The sequence below is a fragment of the Vidua macroura genome, chromosome 7 (genome assembly GCF_024509145.1).
Source record: "Vidua macroura isolate BioBank_ID:100142 chromosome 7, ASM2450914v1, whole genome shotgun sequence".
Lineage (NCBI taxonomy): Eukaryota > Metazoa > Chordata > Aves > Passeriformes > Viduidae > Vidua > Vidua macroura.
In genome coordinates, this window is record NC_071577.1 from 19,620,190 (window position 1) to 19,638,605 (window position 18,416).

The 18,416-nt window shown below is 35.5% G+C and overlaps 1 protein-coding gene across 2 annotated transcripts in view; it reads left to right on the plus strand.

Annotated features, from left to right (window-relative positions):
• Positions 1 to 18,416, plus strand: part of OLA1 (Obg like ATPase 1) — a 94,229-nt gene that overhangs the window by 51,838 nt on the left and 23,975 nt on the right. For both annotated transcript variants that reach the window (XM_053982844.1, XM_053982845.1), the window contains 2 exons: positions 3,897 to 3,977; positions 4,261 to 4,358. In XM_053982844.1, the coding sequence (XP_053838819.1) occupies positions 3,897 to 3,977; positions 4,261 to 4,358 (179 nt within the window). The remainder of the gene's footprint in view (positions 1 to 3,896; positions 3,978 to 4,260; positions 4,359 to 18,416) is intronic.

Genomic DNA, 18,416 nt, shown 5'->3' on the forward strand with positions numbered 1-18,416 from the left:
CCTTACTGTACTCACAGTTACTCTGTAGTAGTGGAGACTTTTGCGCTGCCTGCAGGATCACAGGGAATTCACTTGCACTTTGAAGTGTGAAGTGATAATCCTCACAACTGCTTATTTCTTTATTAAATTTGCGGAAGTTAATTACATGCCCTGGTAATTTACAACAAAAAAAATAACAATTTTCTGATGCCAAGTAGGCAAGTGAGTTTTCCAAGCTTCAGTTTAGTCCCTCATGCTGTAAGAAGAATTTGGCATTGGCACACATTATTACTATCATTCATCCAGAAAGTCTATTAATGTATGCACATTTTTCTGCACAGTAGTGTTTCATGAGTAGGTCTTGGTAAATCTGCTATATGCAATTTACATGTATTTCATTATTTTATACTGCTGGACTTACTGTTAATGTCCTGCATTTGTGGGTTGAGTACTTGTGGTCTTTGGAAAATGAGTGCAGGACATAATTAAAATCACTGTATTTCATATGGCTAAATATACTGAGTATTCGTATGTGCTAAATATATTGCCATGCATGTAGTCAGAAATTAACTGATTTTAAACACAGTGATATTTGATATTCATTAAGTTTGCTGTATTTCATATGCCTTGACAACTGTAAGGAAATTGGAATTTGGAGGGATTTTTCGTGGCTTTCTGAATGGCTCTTGTTATAATGTTGCTAGCTGGAAAACAAGAGTACCGCTCTCATCAAAGAAGGAAAAGTGGATCATTCTGCTGGTGACAGATTGACCTCAAAGTGTACAATTGGAGAGGCCAGATCTAATAAAACAAAGAAGATCATTGGTCTGTATTCTGTTACTAAGCATCTCAAAGTTAACTTGAGTAATCATTAAATGTGTTTAAATGACTAGTACAATGATAGAGCAGATAAAAAGATGGGGTTGTACTCTTTTACCAGTCCTAAATAGAAGCGAATAATTTAAAATGGTTCTGCATGAGAAATAACTCAAAAATGTGCTATTTGTATGTTTGTTTAGAGTATTGGGGCAGCTGAGTTAAAAAGAAATATGTGGAAACATGTGCCTTTTTAATATTGTCATTTATATTTAACAATTTCTTGTTAAGGAGTTAAGTCCCGTTTCAGTGGAACACCACCACTGATGCAGGGGAATCTAAGTTCAACTGACCCATTTTTAAGTTTCTGAACTGTCTGCCTTACATTCTGGTGTAAATGCTGCCCATATAGCATCAGAGAATTTACTTTGTCTTACTGCTTCATTAGCTTCATACAAAAATGCTGCATTTGCTTACAAGCATCCTTTTATCTACAAAAAGTTTTCCAATACTTTGCCAACTTCCTTATAAAACCAAAATAAAATTGCAAGTACGTGATTGTTAGTTGTCCCTGGCATACTCAGCTGTAGATCTGCCTTACCTGTAGAAATTGTTCATGTAATCAATCACTCCTTTAGAACAACAGTTGCAAACAGCTTTAGATCAGGTGCGTAAATGGGAACTTAATAAAATTAGGTCAGTGCCAAAATGGATTTAGACTGTGTGTCACTGTAAGTAGCAAATGAATGTGGAAGAGAGGTTTTGATTGGCAGCTCTGTGCTTAGACAGGCTTTAGAAAGGCCAAATTTTATTTGCTGTGTTGATGCTTGAAATTTTCTGGAGGTTCTGTGTTATGTAGGTCCCCTTACAGTGTGATTACAAAACATTTAATTTCTGCTTAAGCAGCAACTTAAAAGTTTGGCTCTGGTGACTTCTGCTATAGTGGTTTTTTTTTTTTTTTTTCCTGCCAGTTTTTTATTGACTCCAATTTATATGTAGCAATGCGTTGCTATTGTGGGAGAAACTGTAATGCTGAAAGTCATGTGGTAAGTGCCTACAGGACTAGTTCAAAACCCAAAACAGGGTGTAATCAGAATTCCTTCACTGCTGAACAGGAATCTTGGTGATTGTATTGATTTTTATATATATCTATTTAAAGAGAAGTTGAGGATAAATATCTTAAGTGAAAAATACTTACTGGTAGAATTGCTTCCCTTACCTTGCTTATACAGATTTAATTGAAAAATAAAAAGCACATAGGGTTAAAGATAAGATGGTACCAGTGTTTTCTTCTTTATGTGTAATCTTGTTGCATGTCTCTACATAAGCTGTTCTGGCCACTCATCATAGTAACCAGCTGGGCCATTTCACCTGCTGGAGCCATTAAAGAGGACTCTCTCCCCCTAGATTAATCCCCTCCGACATTAGTTTTTTGCTCTGACAACTGGAGCAGGCATTCAGAATTTGCAGGTGGCCAGTGTGACGCACATAATTGCCTACAATTTTAGGCAATGAATAAAAATGGTCTACATTACTTGTCAAAGGTTGTATATGCAGTGCCAAGTGAGATCTATGGGAAGCCTTTTAGGGTTTAAAGAACAGTTAATAGCAAAGCTGCACAGTGCTTTTTTAATCATAATGCATTTGTAATATAGCACTTTGATCTTCTCCTTGTAGGAAATGGTGTTATATTAGCCACTTTTAAACATTTATGAGTGAAATTCAGTTATAGGAGAGTAAAAGTGATTATTCTTAGGCAGAACATGTTAGATTTCATTAAAAGTTTTAGCTTGCCCCTTCCTTGTTAAAATCTGTGGGGAGTCCTGTTCCTGGAGGGTTTCAAATCAGGATCTGAAGATTTAGAAGAGCTTTTTTTTTTTTTTTCCCCTCCACTAAAGCTACTGCAGGACTAGAAAAGACGGTAGTAAATACTGATGTTATTTGTGGTTGTTTATAAATGTACTTCAACTGCATAGCATTAAGTGCAAAAAACGTTGTGTGCTCAACAGTTCAGGGAATGTTTCCTTGTATTTTAAAGATCTTAATGCTCAGTTGCATCAATTTCAACTTAAAAAAATGCATTATTTAAAGCATGATCATAAATTATCTACAACAAAAAATAGGCGACTCTAAAATGTACTACTCCTAGAAGAGCAGAGTTTGACCTTTCAGACCCAAGAGCCTTTTATTAACACCTGCCTGTAAGGAAAACCGTGCCACACGCAGCTTTCGGATTCACGACCACAAAACTGATGAGGAAAGGCTTGAAGGGTTCAGTTTGTGTCACTTGCTGTTTGCCGTTTCCATTTCACAGATGATTAATCTTTCTGTGAAGAAAGGCCAGAGAAACAAAGCACATTGGGCTCTTCCTGCAGTTACTCCTTCTGAATGCACACTAGCTTGCTAACTAAAAGGCCTTTAGATTTCCTGCCGAGAGAGATGTTCTGAAAGTGAATGCAGCTGGTTGGAGGTCACCAGTGCAAGGCTCTTGCCATTGTGTAATGGAGGCTTTGGCAGGTTTCATTTTGGGGGGGGAGGGAGAAGGTGTTGGCGAAAAATTAATGCGGAATAAAAAGGGCTTTGGCCGTTTGAATTAATTTCTTGAGGGTGGATCATCAATAATAGGCTCCATTTCTTTTGCTCACAATTTAAAAAAAAAAAAAAATTGCTGTGTTTTGTCCCACCCATTCCCTTTTCTTAATGGCATGTTTATATTGTACGTGGTCTCTCCCGCTGGATGCTGAAATGTTGCGTCTTACTGAGTTTGAAAAGCAATCTAAAATGTACTGTTTATACATATGTTTTATGAGCTCTGCTGATGTTCTTGGTGACAAGAGATGATACTTGAGTCTTGTGTATTTAACTTTCTAATTGTGGGATTTGGATTACTTTAATAATCCATATTGCTCTTTAGCGACTTTTAAAGCAGCAATTTCTGATTTTCTGGGAGAGTAAAATTTTTTTTATAAAAAGTATTATCTAATTTTTCATTTGTGTGTATGTTTTGAATCTTAATGGATACATGCCTTGTTTATGGAAGAGAATAGTCTTGATATCCAGCTGAGTTTTTGACTTTGGTTTTTTTTTTTGATCTTGCATAGGACGTAATGTGCAAAATCAAGACATGGGTAATAGATGAAAAGAAAGCTGTCCGCTTCTATCATGATTGGAATGACAAAGAGGTAGGCTATAAATATTACTCCACGAATTGACTTCTAATTTTACTACCTGTTACTGGTTCTTTTTAAAAGTTGTTAGGGTTTTGGTTTTTTTTTTTTTTGGATTTCATATTCATAATGTATTGAATGTTGAATTTATTTGCTGAATCAATACTTACCTGTGATTTATGTATTACACTTGAATTCTGTAGCCTTCTCAGACATGCCATGAGGAAAATGATCATAAAATTAATTCAAGTTGATATAAATGGTTTTTAAAATTCACCCCCTTTGTTCTCACTTCCAGATTGATGTTTTGAACAAACATTTGTTTTTTACTTCAAAACCGATGATCTACTTGGTTAATCTATCTGAAAAAGACTACATTAGAAAGAAAAACAAGTGGTGAGTGTGTACAGGTTAAGTGTCTAAATTTATATTTCTGTTTCACATTTGTCAATGGTCAGTAATTCCTTGCACATTTAGATCACCAAGGATATTAGTTAAAATAGCTATATGAACTAATCTTGCACTTCTGTTACTTGTTATGCTTCCACTGACATGCTGCTTGAGTACAATGCATATGGTGAAACCTTGCCTGAAACTGCAGAAAAGAATATGCTTTCCATCCTTACGATTTGACATGAATCCATTAACTTTGAAGAAAATAGATTTGATTTGGAAGTACTAATTTAAATAAGCATATGGCTTTATCATGTTCTATAATGCCGGTTGTCTGAACAGCATATTTTTCATTCCAGAGGAATGAATTGAATGCCAGAAGACTAAAGCTATGTGAGTTGCACAGAAGTCTTCCAAACGAAATTGCACATTTTAGCATTACTCTTCTGTTTGCAGTTGGGTGCCTGGCTTTCTTGCCACTTCTTGTGCCTTGCTTGTGGTTTACAGGCCTTTGGTGTGCTTTAATACCATGAATAGTTCAGGTTTTAGGCAGGTATTTTTGGCATCAGTATTGTGACTCAGGTACATAATGTTTACAAAATCAATCTATCAGATGTTCAGTGAACTGGATGAAGATCCAGTCCTAACATGGTAGACATATGGTGGGAATCCACTGTTGAGAAGTACAGCATTTAGCATGTCGTTGGAAGCTCTAGATGGCATAAATACTGCTCTGTGGGGGAGGGAACAGATTGGGTAGTTAGCATATGATGAAGGAAAATCTATAGCAGTGTGTTTAGTTTAAAAAAACCCAACCAAACAGCAAATATTTTCTTACAATTCAGAATTTTAAACACTGTACTTGTGAGATACTTTGAAGATGTATAAATGTATGTTTGTGAACAGATATATGCATGTAACTCATCCAAACAAATCAAAAGTATCTAAAGCGGAATATCTGAATTCTCCTAAAGTACACCCTCTGTTTCTCCCTGTACTTCATTAAGTACTTAGATGCACATGGTTTCAATTTTCCATTAAAAAATTCTCATTTCCATATGATATCAAAGAGTGAGAAGGCTTTAAACTGAAAAATAAACATTCATAGACTGGAAGCCAAAACAATAATTAATGTCAGATGGTTAACTCCAATAAATCATTAGAATAAATTCTGTGAAATTACTGCAACTAAAACTGTCCTTTTGGTACTCCAAGACATTTTGTGTTGGTACTAAAGAACAAAATTTAACGTATTTTCATAGCAAACCCTCTCAGTCCCAAATACAGACTTCAGAATAGACTTCACAAGCAATATAATAATGTAAGCTCTTCATATTTGGTCAAATTATAAATTTATTTTTTCCTCTAAATATTTTTTGGGTATGACAATTTAAATGTAAGAAGTGGTTCTACCCAAGGAAGTATTTAAGATCAAGGTAGTTGTATTTGCTCTGTTGTTGTAAGGTGATACTTTTATCAAAGTAAAAATGCTGTGGTTTCTTAAAGCTTGCTGTAACAGTACAGATATGGAAGCTTATGTGAAAATGGATGAGTCGGTTTCCATGTCCCAAAAAGGATCCTCACACCTGTGTTTGGATGATTACAGGTAGAGCTCACTGGCTCTAATTGTACAGTAAATACCATTTCCCAGACCTAATGGTAGCCAGACTACTTAGGTGACGCCAGTCTGTGATTTAGCTGTCGCCAGTCACCCCATGTTTTTTGTGAGACTAGTTGTGATGATGACGTAGTTAAACCAAATCTTTGGATAAATTGCAATTTTTAATTTGTAAAAAATCAGATGTTTGAGTTGAGGAGTCATATAATGAAACAGTTTAACTGTTTATATTACAATTAATGATTTAGTTTTTAAAAAGTATACCCGGATCTTATGGATGTGAGTGTAATTGTAGTGAAAGATCAAAGCCTGGGTATCTGAGTGATGTTCCAGAAGAGAATTTACCACATAATCATTTTCAGTACAGTTTCTGCCTCCTGCTGTTCCTATTTTCCCTCAAGCTAGCCATTGACTACCCCCTGTGCATCCCTGCTCGTAAAAAATGATTGAGGAAGTATTTGTCATGTATTTATGAGTGGGAAACATTGTGTGATAGGGAAAGGCATCTACTAGAACCAGAAAGATTGCCATTTCCTTTCCTTCAGCTACTCTGCCACAGCTTTAAATCCTCTGTTTATGCAACATAGCTTTTATATTTAAGAGCAGAATAAATGTTTTCTATGAAGGATGCTAACGGTAGGCTTCTGTCATTTATGTGGTGCAAGCGGATGTAAATGATTAGAATATATTTTACTGTTAGATGCCACTTTGTGATTTTTGTTATTATTTTGACAGGTAGGTATTCATATTTGAAATACAAGCCACATTTAGTTGTAGTCATTCTTCTCAAAAGAGTTTATTTCTGAGCTTAATTAATAATACTATTATAACAAAGGTAAGGTTAATGCAGGAAATGCTCAGCCATAAAATGTGTTCATCAGACTTTTTCAACTATAGAAGTGTTTAAAACAGTGAAGGAGAGGAGAGGCTTTTTGATTTTGTGTGGAGAGGAAAACTGAAATTGTCTTTGTTTTACTCGGTCACTCTTTCAGAATTAATGAACATTTTAATTGTTAGTTAAAACACACTTATATTTAGGTGCCAATGTGTCATTTTTCAATTCAAGGAAAGAATAAAACACTGTGAAAGATAGGACTATTGTGTGTTTGAGTAGGTGTATTGACCTTTTGAAAGATGTAAAAACTGGAATGGCTCCAAGCAGTTACTTGCTGGTTTTAACAATGTTGAATTAGTCATTCAGTTGATTTATGATTAAGACCTAGCCCCTGAAGAGAAGCTGACATGGCAGCTGTGTTAGTCGCACTTGTGTTATGATCAGATGACAGTAATCTTGATGTTTATGGGGGAATCCACTGATACCATTCTTAATACGTACTGCTGTGCTCTAAATGAATATTTAAACTCTTCTTTTAATAAGTCCTGATTTTTTTAAAATCTGCATCTCGTATCTTAACCATGGCATACTGTATTCAAATTTAACCATGAAAATATTCAAAACAGTAATAATAATAATAATTATCAGTTAAAACTGCATTCTGAGTCCCAGGATGTCACATAAATTCAGGATATCAGATTTATCAGCCTTTCATCTAATTTAAGCTTTACATTTTAGTCTTGCTATAGAGCATGCATCTAGTGGCTCATAGAGTGGATTCCAGTTTTGAAATATATTGAGCTAATTGATGGGCAAATGTAGTGGACCATGCTTAGTATCATGTTTGGTTTGGTATTTTGGACTTACTTGGAGCAAGCACCAGAAATACTGAATATGTTAAAGCTGCATAACCGATCTATTGACTCAATTTCTCTGGTCCAATAATGTGAATTTCATCCTATGCCTAGACTGTAATTCAAAAAGCCACTTATGCTGCTAAAGAGTCTCTAGTATCTCTAGCATTGTAACTAAATTGTCTGAGACTTAATTATGGATTTCTGAACATCGTTTTCTCTAATATAATTCAAACTTGTTGAATATTGAAATGTATGTTAACATTATTATAAGGGGTTGTTTTTCCAAATGTTATGGTAGGCATTCTGTTAAAAATGTTGATCAGTGTTGATAGGATAGGGGACTTAGTATTTTGGTCTTGTGTATTTAGAAAAGTGACATACATGTCATAATAAATAAAATTTTGCCCATTAATTTTCATAGCATTTTTAGTGTTCTTAAGCTAGAAGAGGTATAATTAGGTCAGATGAAAGGTCCATCTTTTCTGGTATCATATTTCTGACAGGCCACTAACAGATGTCCAGGGAAGATTATAGGAACAGATTAAGCAAACAGAGTATATGCATCCAGCTTCTTGCAATCTGTTATTATAGAACTGACTAAGCCAGATATGATATACTTGTGGTTAATACTTTTTGACTGATTTTTATTCTATAAATTTACCCATTCACCTTTTGAACTCAAGTATACTTTTTGGTATCCCAATATCCTGGAGCAGGGACTACCACAGCTTAACTATGTGCTGTATGTAGAAGTACTTCCTTATGCTTGTTTTGGATCTGCCACGTCATAATTTCATTTGGTGCTCCTTAGATCTTGTATTATGAGAGTGAATAATCCTTTTCTATTCATCTTTTTCATATTGCTTCAGATGTTCCGAATATTTTTTAAAAATGGAGGGGGTAGGGAAATCTGACATAAAGAAAGAAATATTGAGGGTCAAGTAAAAGGAACACTCCATAGGTTTGAGTATGAATTAATCTGTTTCACTCGGTCTTTCACTTTTAAACTAGTTAGGAAACAAAGTTATAAATGGAATTATTTATTGCCATTTATAAATGGAGACTCGGAGTTCTTGGTTGTATTTCTGCAGATATGGATGTTTAGGCAGTTACATTTTATTCTGATAAATGTATTTGAGAAATTATTTGAAGGAATTTTAAAATCATAAATTGTAATGCCAAGGTGGTATTGAGATGTTTTCTTGACATAGCTGCTTAATGATTTTAAGGTTGTCTTCTATGCTGACAAATTTGGAAAATAATATTTTTAAAAAATATATTACAGTTCTTGTTCCTGCCTTACAACTGAAATGCTTTAAAAGAATATTAGGAGATGATTTATGTTATCTGGGTATAGCACACAAGTTGAGAAGTCAGATATTCAAAGCTAACCAGATCCAGAAGTTAGACATCCTGTGCTACATCTTTACTGCCTGACTGAGAGTATCTTACAGCTCAGGCTGTCCAAATTAGAGAATTGTGTATGTTTTTCATAGAGCACCTACCTAGTATAGTAGGGGATAGTGCCTGTTATTTGCTTAATAAACAGTTACTCTTCATTGTTTCTTACACAAATGAATTAATGAATACAAATTAATTAGTCATCCATCAGCCAAATGGCAGTCTGTTTTCTTTCCAGCACCATGTCCTGACATTGCCCATTGATTGACTACTTCTTGTAGTCTTCTGTTTTACCAATTCCAGTGACTTCATTTAGTTGTTCTGTTTATCCCATACTTTTTGTCCCACCATTTTCCTAGCTGATATGTTCTCCATGGTCTTTGCCAGATGTTCTATGCTTTGATTTCATCCCATTCTTGCTGGCTTAGTTCCAGTCCAGTCCTTTGGCCTGGATGATTTCTTTCACCAGACTCCCCCTTTGCTTTGCTTTCTTTTGCCTGCCTCTCTGGAGTCCCCTGTCTGAATGTGAATGCATATTGTTTGGGTAATAGCAGGTGATGAGGACATGTCTCTAAGCATGAAAAGATGGGTCCCATTTTCAGCTTTGGTGTGCAACCTCACTCCAGACACAAAAGCACCTTCCTGGAGTTTACCTTCACTCCAGTGTTCACCTTCCGCCCAGATGTGATGCTTTATCTCTGATAGCAAGTTTGCTCTGTGCGAATTGTCTTGGTTCCTACATATTAGGGCAGTAAAATTTTTCAATTAAGTTGTTTCTGTATGTTTTAAAAATGGGCAATGTTTTATGGTGATGCTTTTTTCAAAAATTCTGGTCCACCTGATTACAAAATGGCACTACTAAATGGCTAAAGTGTACGTTGCAAAGTCAGGCAATAAAACCTCAGTAGTTTACTTAGAATATGTCGACTCTTGAACTAGTAAAGAAAGGAGTGGTCATAGTAGAGGGAAACCTTCTGGATTTTGGGAAGGCCTGTCCTGGGCAGATAAAGGTACCATCACACTATGCTTAGAACTCATAGACTGTAGAGAGCAGGGTGAGCAGGGAAATGAAGGACAGTCTCTCCGGTGTTCTGAGTGACATGTGACAGCCCAGCATCCCAGAGCACCAAAACCAGCGCAGCACAGCGGCCATGACCCTGTAGGCACACAGTTTGTGGTGATTGGGAGTGGGGCTGCGGCCGAGCCTCATCCCCAGTGGGCTACAGCTGTGTAGGACGGGTGAACAGCATTGACAGCAATGAGCCATGGAGTGCCCAGGGGCACTGACCAACCACCAAAGGGAACAGAGGGCACACAAGTGCAATGTGTGAACATGAGGGGTGTAAAAGGTTGGGCTAAAGAACAAGAAGGGCAGATGCTTGAAGTGTTCTGATGTGACATGATGTTACTCTGTAGGGGCAGATGCCTGAAGCCTTTCGATGTGGTATGGTGTTACTCTGTATGGGTGAATGCTTAAAGCCTCCTGAAATTGTGTGGTAATATCTGTGTATCATGGCCACCTCAGCTGCAGCTTATGCTGTGACAATGACCCACCAGACTTCTTGTACTCAGAGAGCATTGGTGTCAGCTACAAGCAGCTTCTCAACTTCATTGCTGTGTGTATGATCCCTGTTCTGTCAGCTGCGTGTCATCCAAACCTCCCTTTGAACAGTTTGACATTACTTCCCATCATTTCTTCCTTTTCTTCTTCCCCATGCAGATGCTCTTCTCAGTGTTTTTAATTTTTTGGTTTGGCCATCATCACTGTAGTTTCTGATCTGTTTATATCCAGTTCTGTGGGTTTAGTTGTAATATTGAATGACTGCAGCTATGGATGTTTGAATGCCCTACCAGTTTTATAGTTGGCTTGTGTAGTCTGATGAATTGGTATCTGCTAACAATGCTTCTTCTGATCTGCCATGGCAGTTGAGACATCAAGTAATTTGTATGATATTTTATTTAAACTCTTGGACTTTCATAGGCAAAATCTAGTACTAACTTGGAACAAGCAAAAACTTAACTGCTGGAAAAGTTTCCAAGCCTTTGCAGGGTAAGAAAGGGCTTCTTTATTAGTATATACTGTCTGAACACTTTAGAAGTTTTGTTTCTCCCTCGTCTTCATTGGAATTTTTGTTTCTTTAATAAATACATACTGCTTAAGATACAAAACACTAAGGGAGAGAACAATGTTGCACTAGATTCCAAATCAAATGATTACACAACTTGGATTAATTCAATTTATAAATAACATGAGCAGCAGAGATAGGGACATCTGCAAAAAAATGTTACGACGTGACATTCTCAAAGACGGTGATGTAAATTTTGTTGTTTATTGCAATGCAGTTTTTCTGACTCTGGACGCATAATGAGTTACAAAATGCTTTTTGAACTTAAGTCTTGTTTAAACCCAGAGAATGTTTAAACTGCTTAGAAGCAAACCTGAGATGCAGAGATGTCTTTTGAGTATAAATTTTGTTACTGTGTAGTGGATAACTCTTCTTCCTTCTTCCCCGTATGCTGCGTAAAAAGCTTCAGTTTTCTCCTGCTTACTTTCCACTGTAGAGAAACTTGTGCTTCACTTTTCAAACTCAGTTTTCTTCACTATTTCTCTAAAAGTATTGGCGCTGGTGAAATAACAGACAATTTACAATTTTTTGGGAAATGTGCTCTACTTTAAAATCAAGTTGCCCAATGAAAATATCGATATTCTCTAATAATTGCATTTTTTTTTTCTGGGATCTTATCAGTGATTTATCTCCTGAATGATGTCTGCAATGACACTGTGTTCTGTCAGTCCTCTTTTTCGAAGGCCATCCAAATGTCCTCAGTCATTTAGGTGTTGGTTGTATGTAGCTGTGGTCCCTCACTGAGCAATGCTGTCACTGTCATAGCTGGCTAAGCAACCCTTCCCTCATATTTCTGAGATGTTAAAGCATTGTTTTAACAATGTATATTTTAATGTAGGTATACTATATTAGTTTTACTAACAACTTAAGGAGTTTGGGGATTTTCAGTAGCTTAATACCTTTTTCAATACTCTTAAAGTGAGATTTTTAGCTTCAGCGTGTCTCAGCTTGCTTTTTATGTCCTAAGTTTTTAGATTCAGACTAGCTTATATTTAGGAGAATAGACCATTCTCTTTGGTAATACTCCAAGATAGTGGTGTCGTAAACACTGAAATGGAAAAAGTGAGTGAGAAACTGCGCTTTACTCACTTGTCTTTGTTACAGAATGGAAGAAAGCAGGAAGGTAAGCAGCTTAAGAAACCAGCTTTCATATTGAGGACCAGATTCTGTAATTTAGAGTATGTTTCAATCCAGGGTTGTTAGTTGTAAGCATCATAAACACAACCTCATCACCTTGGAAACATTTGGAGGAGAATAAGGTACTAACCACAATGTCAGTGCTGTCATCTTACTGTTGTATCATTATCTCAGATGCAGATTTCAAGTCCTACTTTTAGTGTTAGTAGTGAATTTCACTCTTACTTTAGAATAAAGCAATTTGACTGTGCATGTAAGCCTGTAGATACTCATGTCAAAATCTCTTTCACATTTGAAGATCCTGATTAGAAACATCATTAGTAATGGAAAAGTAGAACAGACTTTGTTTCTTTTGGGTTGTTTGTTGAGTGTTAGAAGCACAGTCACCTTCACTGCACAGGTCTTACCCTAGAAAGTAGGATTTAGGGTTTTTTAATATAGGGAGGTTTTATCCTGTTTTGCTTTACAAATAAACGAATAGAGATTTTTGCAAGAAATTGTTATTCTTGTTAACAGTTGTTTATCCTTAAGTTACTGAATATTAAGTTACTTATTTCTTCTTCATATTCATTTATTAAGGCCTGTGCCTTTCAGAATGAATGAACATTGTTAGCCTGTCTTTGTCAACTAGACAACATAGAAGTTCTACATAGCCCTTAAAGCAAAAAAAATTCTTTCAAATCAAGGGGAAAATAGATACTATGAGGTTGTGTCTCAATCTGTTGGGTCATTTTTCCTGTATCTGACATGGCATTTAAAAACCAGCAGTTGTTCTTGTGAGAGTCTCTTGAGAATCAGAAGATGGAGAGGAAGCAGTTGAGTTACTTTGGAGGTGGGTGGCTGTGGTCTCACCTGGTGTAATGGGAGTAGCTCCTCCTCTGTGTGAGGATCTGATACCTCCTTGCTGCCTGTAACTGGTGGGTTTTTGAGAGGAAAACTCTCATGTTAGGCACATCAACAGTTGTAATAACTGGCAGATGAGCTTTGATTTTAGCATTTTTTTAAAGCAAAAAGTGCTTTGATAATATTGTCTTTTGTTAAGAAATAGAAGGACAATACACTCATATTGCTTTGGTATTTTGGATTAGGAGCTGCATAATACCACCTCTTGAACAGTGTCCCAGTTGATAAGTTTCTTTCTTTTCATGATATGTTTCTCAGCATTGCAGTGTTTGATTTGCAGACAAGTACCTGTATATCCTTCTAAAATTCTGCTTATTGAATTCATTTCTTGAAACATTTTGTGCTATCACTTCCTACAGGGTTGTGTTAATATCATTAGGTTCTCACAGTTGAAGCTAATTTTATTTCAACTACCATTATTTCTCTTATGCATGGTGTTTGAGATACCTGTAAGGTCTGGGAAAAATACTCATCTTGAAATTGTTCTTTGTGAATGGTCTGCAACATCCCCTTCTCTGGGGGGAATATGTTCTGTAACATTGTTCTGTTTTCTATAAATAGCAACTACATGGAAACATCAGGCAGTCAAGCATTTATTATAGATGGAAAAATAATATTTGAGGAGGATGATTCTTTTATACAATTGGAAATGTAGGTTCTGAGGCTTTGGCACCCTTTTTAAGTTTCCTTTTCCTAAGTGACTTCTTTGTTTCAAAATTGACAGACACATTTTTCATTGATGATTATTTTGAAAATCTTACGCATTTTTTAAAAAATAGTTTTCATTTTAATTTTATGGTTATTTACAGCTCATTCTTTTGTCTTAAGTATATGGAAATATGTTTTCATTTAACTGCTTGTTTTTCCCAAGAAACATACCTTACCTTCCAACGTTTTGGCACAGTATTTAATTTTCACAGCTAGAGTTTCTTCTAATCACTAGTATGGATGACTGATGTTCAGATATTGGTAGTCACTAGTCTTACAGTGGATGGAACCATGTATCCATGTCTGGAAACAAGGAATAGATGCGTGTTCATGTTTAAATTGGAGAGGAAAGTTTGTACATTATATATGTTTAATTGAACTGTCAGATGAGGCATTGGGTATGATTATCTTATTATCCTTTATAATAACCAATGCTTGAGCTTAATTATTGTTAATTTAAAGAGAAGTTGATTAGAATATAAATCTAAATAATGTTTGGGACTTACTGTGTTCTGGTATTAATTTCTAAAGCCTGAAGAAATGTTTGGAAGATAAATATTTGAAAGAGACTTAAGTGTGTGTGCTGGTATTGTACTTCATTGGGTTTAATCAGATTAATTGTATATTGAGTCTTCCTGTTGTTCTCATGCATTGGCACAGTAGTACATACCTGAAGCAAAAATGTATTTAAATCCAAATGGCTTTTATTAAAGAAAAAAAAAATCTTACACCTAATACATTGAAAACCTGCACAATGTTGCCGATCTAAAACATGTGATGGTACTTCCAGCTCATGTTTTATTTCAGAGGCTCATTAAATGCATACCTGTTTTTATTTAATAAAATTGTAATGTCCCAGGATATTCAGAATAATGAAGTGTGCATGCATGTGCATGTGTGTTCAGTTCCCCATAGGATTTTCAAAAATTATTATTAGTAGTATTATTTAAAAATAACTTTATGGAGGGTAAATGTTTGTCTTTGGCTCCCTCTATCTGCCTGTCTCTACTCGTCTTTGTGAACTAACATTTTTTCATAACTTGATGCATCATATAGATTGGAATCAGCAGATAAGATGTCTACAAGCATTTCATATAGGCATTTGGTAAAATAAATAAATAAATAGAAGTATGGTAAAGAGACATGGAAGACTAGCAAGAAATTCAGTTTTCAAGCTTAAAAGCAAGGTTAATGTCTTTGTGCTCAGACAGTATCTTGTTGAAGTACATTTCCATTCCATTCAGAGTCTAATTTTTGTACTAGGCTTTTTATAAAGACATAGCTATATGATCAAAGTGCAGTAAATAGAAATATGGGTTTAGCTGGCTGTCTTGCAGTAGTGTGTAGTGTCTGATAGCCTTTTGTTTCTGGTCTCTAGTTATTCTAGTACCCTACTGACATAGAAGGTAACTAGATTGTTCTATTACTGATTTCTGACAAACAGAAATTGTTTGATATGCTAAAGCTCTTTCTGACAGAAGATAGAAAGTTTTGACAAACATGCATGGCACAGCAAGTGTCCAATTCTAAAGAGCAAAATAAATGCAAACCACCATTATGGGGAACACAAACAGCCTGAAAGCAAGTTATCAGTAAGCAAATAATTGTTGAACTGTTATGAATGGAATAGGATGTTGAAATAGGGCATGATTGGCTGATGTTACATATGTCCTTGATTACCTTCCTTGTGCTTTTATCCTAATAAGTGACATTCTTTGTATTCCCTTGGATGGCTAGACAGTCTGACACTGAAGAAGAATAAATATTGCATGTGGTACACATTAAGCTGTCATCTAGGACAGCATTTATAAAAAGTAACTAGAAAAATTCATAAGAAATTCTGCAGTGCTACAGTTTCCTGGCTCCAGTCATAATTGTCAAAGTTCTTGACACATTCAGGTCTTCTGAAATGATTTGGGTTTACAGCTACTTGGTGTATGAATAATTATTAAGGATTCATTTTTTTCTGATAATGCAGACTGTTAATGTTCTCAAAATGATGCATTTTCATTGAAGACCATGGAGTGATAAAAAAAACCCAAACCAGCGTTGTGTATATAGCTAGTTCTCTTGCAGCAGTCAGAACTAAAAGATGTATTTGTATAAAATAAAACTTAAGTGATAAAATTAAGGAGCTTGTTTTCAAATGCTGTCTTGGCTCTTGGTAGAAAATCCATTATGAGCTCATGTATTGTTACAATTATTGTAATTTGGAAATGGACCTTTTTTACATAAAATCCCAACCTTCTGTTTTTCTTCACTGACTTGAAATTAAGACTCAAAAGCAACATAGCAGGATATCATCTCTGCAAGGGCAATGAAAAAAACCCCTTTTGAACTATCTAAGCTGATGAGTTAGTGTTTGAATGGTAATTATTTCACTCTTTAATCTCAAGAAGAGGGAAGTTTAGGAATTACATTCTTTGTACTTTTAAACCCTTGAATTCCTTATGATGACTTGTACATTGACCAAGAAATTTTTAATGGCCTGTTTGTACTTCCATGTATTTATCTGTTGCCTAACACAATACCATGATACTTGCTGCAGTTTGACACAAAAATTAATGATAAATATTTTAAAGGCTTCTCACAGTTCTGTCACTGACCGTGTCGTTGGAACTGTACGCTGTACTCATGGTATAACCTGGTTTTGCTTCATATGAAAACACAGCCTTCTTTCATTATTGTTTAGTTCATGTGAATAGGTTTTTTTTTTATTACTATTATTACTATTTTCTTAACTGAGTTAAGCATATCCCATAAGGAAGAAGGGGAAAGAAGCCTGTTACCACCTCATCAAGTTACTTGAGGATTAACATAATTTTATAGGTGATATTGTGCTTAATCTCATTCCTGTTCCAAGCAGCCTATAACTTACAAGATCTCATTGTGAGTAGCCTGGAATGGGAAAATAGACCCATTGGCTCTTTCATAAAATTTGCATTTAATGTTAAATGAAAGTCTTAAAAGAGTTCTTAAAAAAGGGTTGGGAAAAAAAAAAATCTGTATTCATGTGAAGGGATAAAGCTGAAACACCTGTTTAGGTTAAAAAAAGTTTTCTCCAAGTATAACACTACTCAAATGTTACAGGTAACTGTTAACTCTGTGGACCACTACAGAGCACAAAATATTTGCCCAACTGGTAAATTGAACTGTAAGCCCCACTGTGGGAAATTGCTTTGCTGTGCTCCAAACAGCAGTTATCTTTGTAATTGTACCTGAATTCTTTTGTGGCTAATAGACAGTTGATGTCCTTCTTACCATGACAGAATTAGTTTATTGCAATATTTTAATTGTAGAAATTTCAGGTAAGATATGTTCATGTAGTTTGAGATGGGCTGAGTATGATTTTTAATTGGTGCTCTGAGAGCACAGGCGTTGGAGTTGAGAATGTGCATAACCCCGCATTTCACATTCTAAACCGGCGCTCGCAACAAGGAGCTTATCAGAGCAAATTGTCTAGTCCATCCCCTTCCTCACTCAAAACCTAATGACCCTTTATCATCATGGTTTAGATTGCTGGACACAGATGTGAGAAAATACAAGTAATCTACAGGTAACTACAGTAGCTGCACTGATGTTCTCAGAGAACTGACTGCTGGGAAGATAAAAAGCTTCCCACAGAGCCTGTGACTTTCCAGCAGCAAAGCACATCATGAGCTCATACATGAAGTTTTATTTGCTGAAGATTCACAATAAGATGCATTAGGACATTCAGCAGGGTCCCTTCTTAGATTAGCACAAGAATTCAGTAGGGTTGTTAGTTGATGCACTAGTGCATGGCTTCACACTAAATCTAGAAAGTGCAACAATACCAATAACGTTTCTTTTTGAGAACACCAAAAACTACAGCTGTAATGGGTTGATGTTAGCGTAGTTTGTTCCTTGTAGTAAGTCATCTAATGTCATTGGACTTTTTGTCTTCTTATGGGTAGTATTCAGGTGTGAAGCAAATGTTTTGTTAGGAAAAAATGCTGCTGGAGCAAAACTGTTGAAAGAGAGTTAGTGGTACGTGCGAGATATGAAGAAGTAAAGTAGAAGTAAGGTCTTATAGGAAAAGACTTGTGTATAATTACCATCTTTTTTTACTCAGTATTTTTTTGTTGTAATCATAAACTAGATCGAAGAATCTCCATGTTCAGATATTTTGCCAAGGAATGGGAAGGAAATAAAATATTCTTCAGATAAATTTCACATACCCTAAGGTTAATAAGGTAATGATCTTGTTTACGATTTTAAATTTTTTAAAAATTTTTTTTTGTAATTCAAGAAGCAGTTTTTAGTGGTTCAGTAAGGTTGAAATGTATCTATTGAACCATATGGGAATGATCAATGTGAATCAGTCTGTCTGCACTTTCTTTCTCTTCTTAAGTAACTTAAGTATGAGCAAGTTACTTACATAGAAAAAAATAAATATGAATGCTGAAATGCTTTTTCTTCCCCTCTTTTTTAATTATCTATAACTTTAGAGGAAAG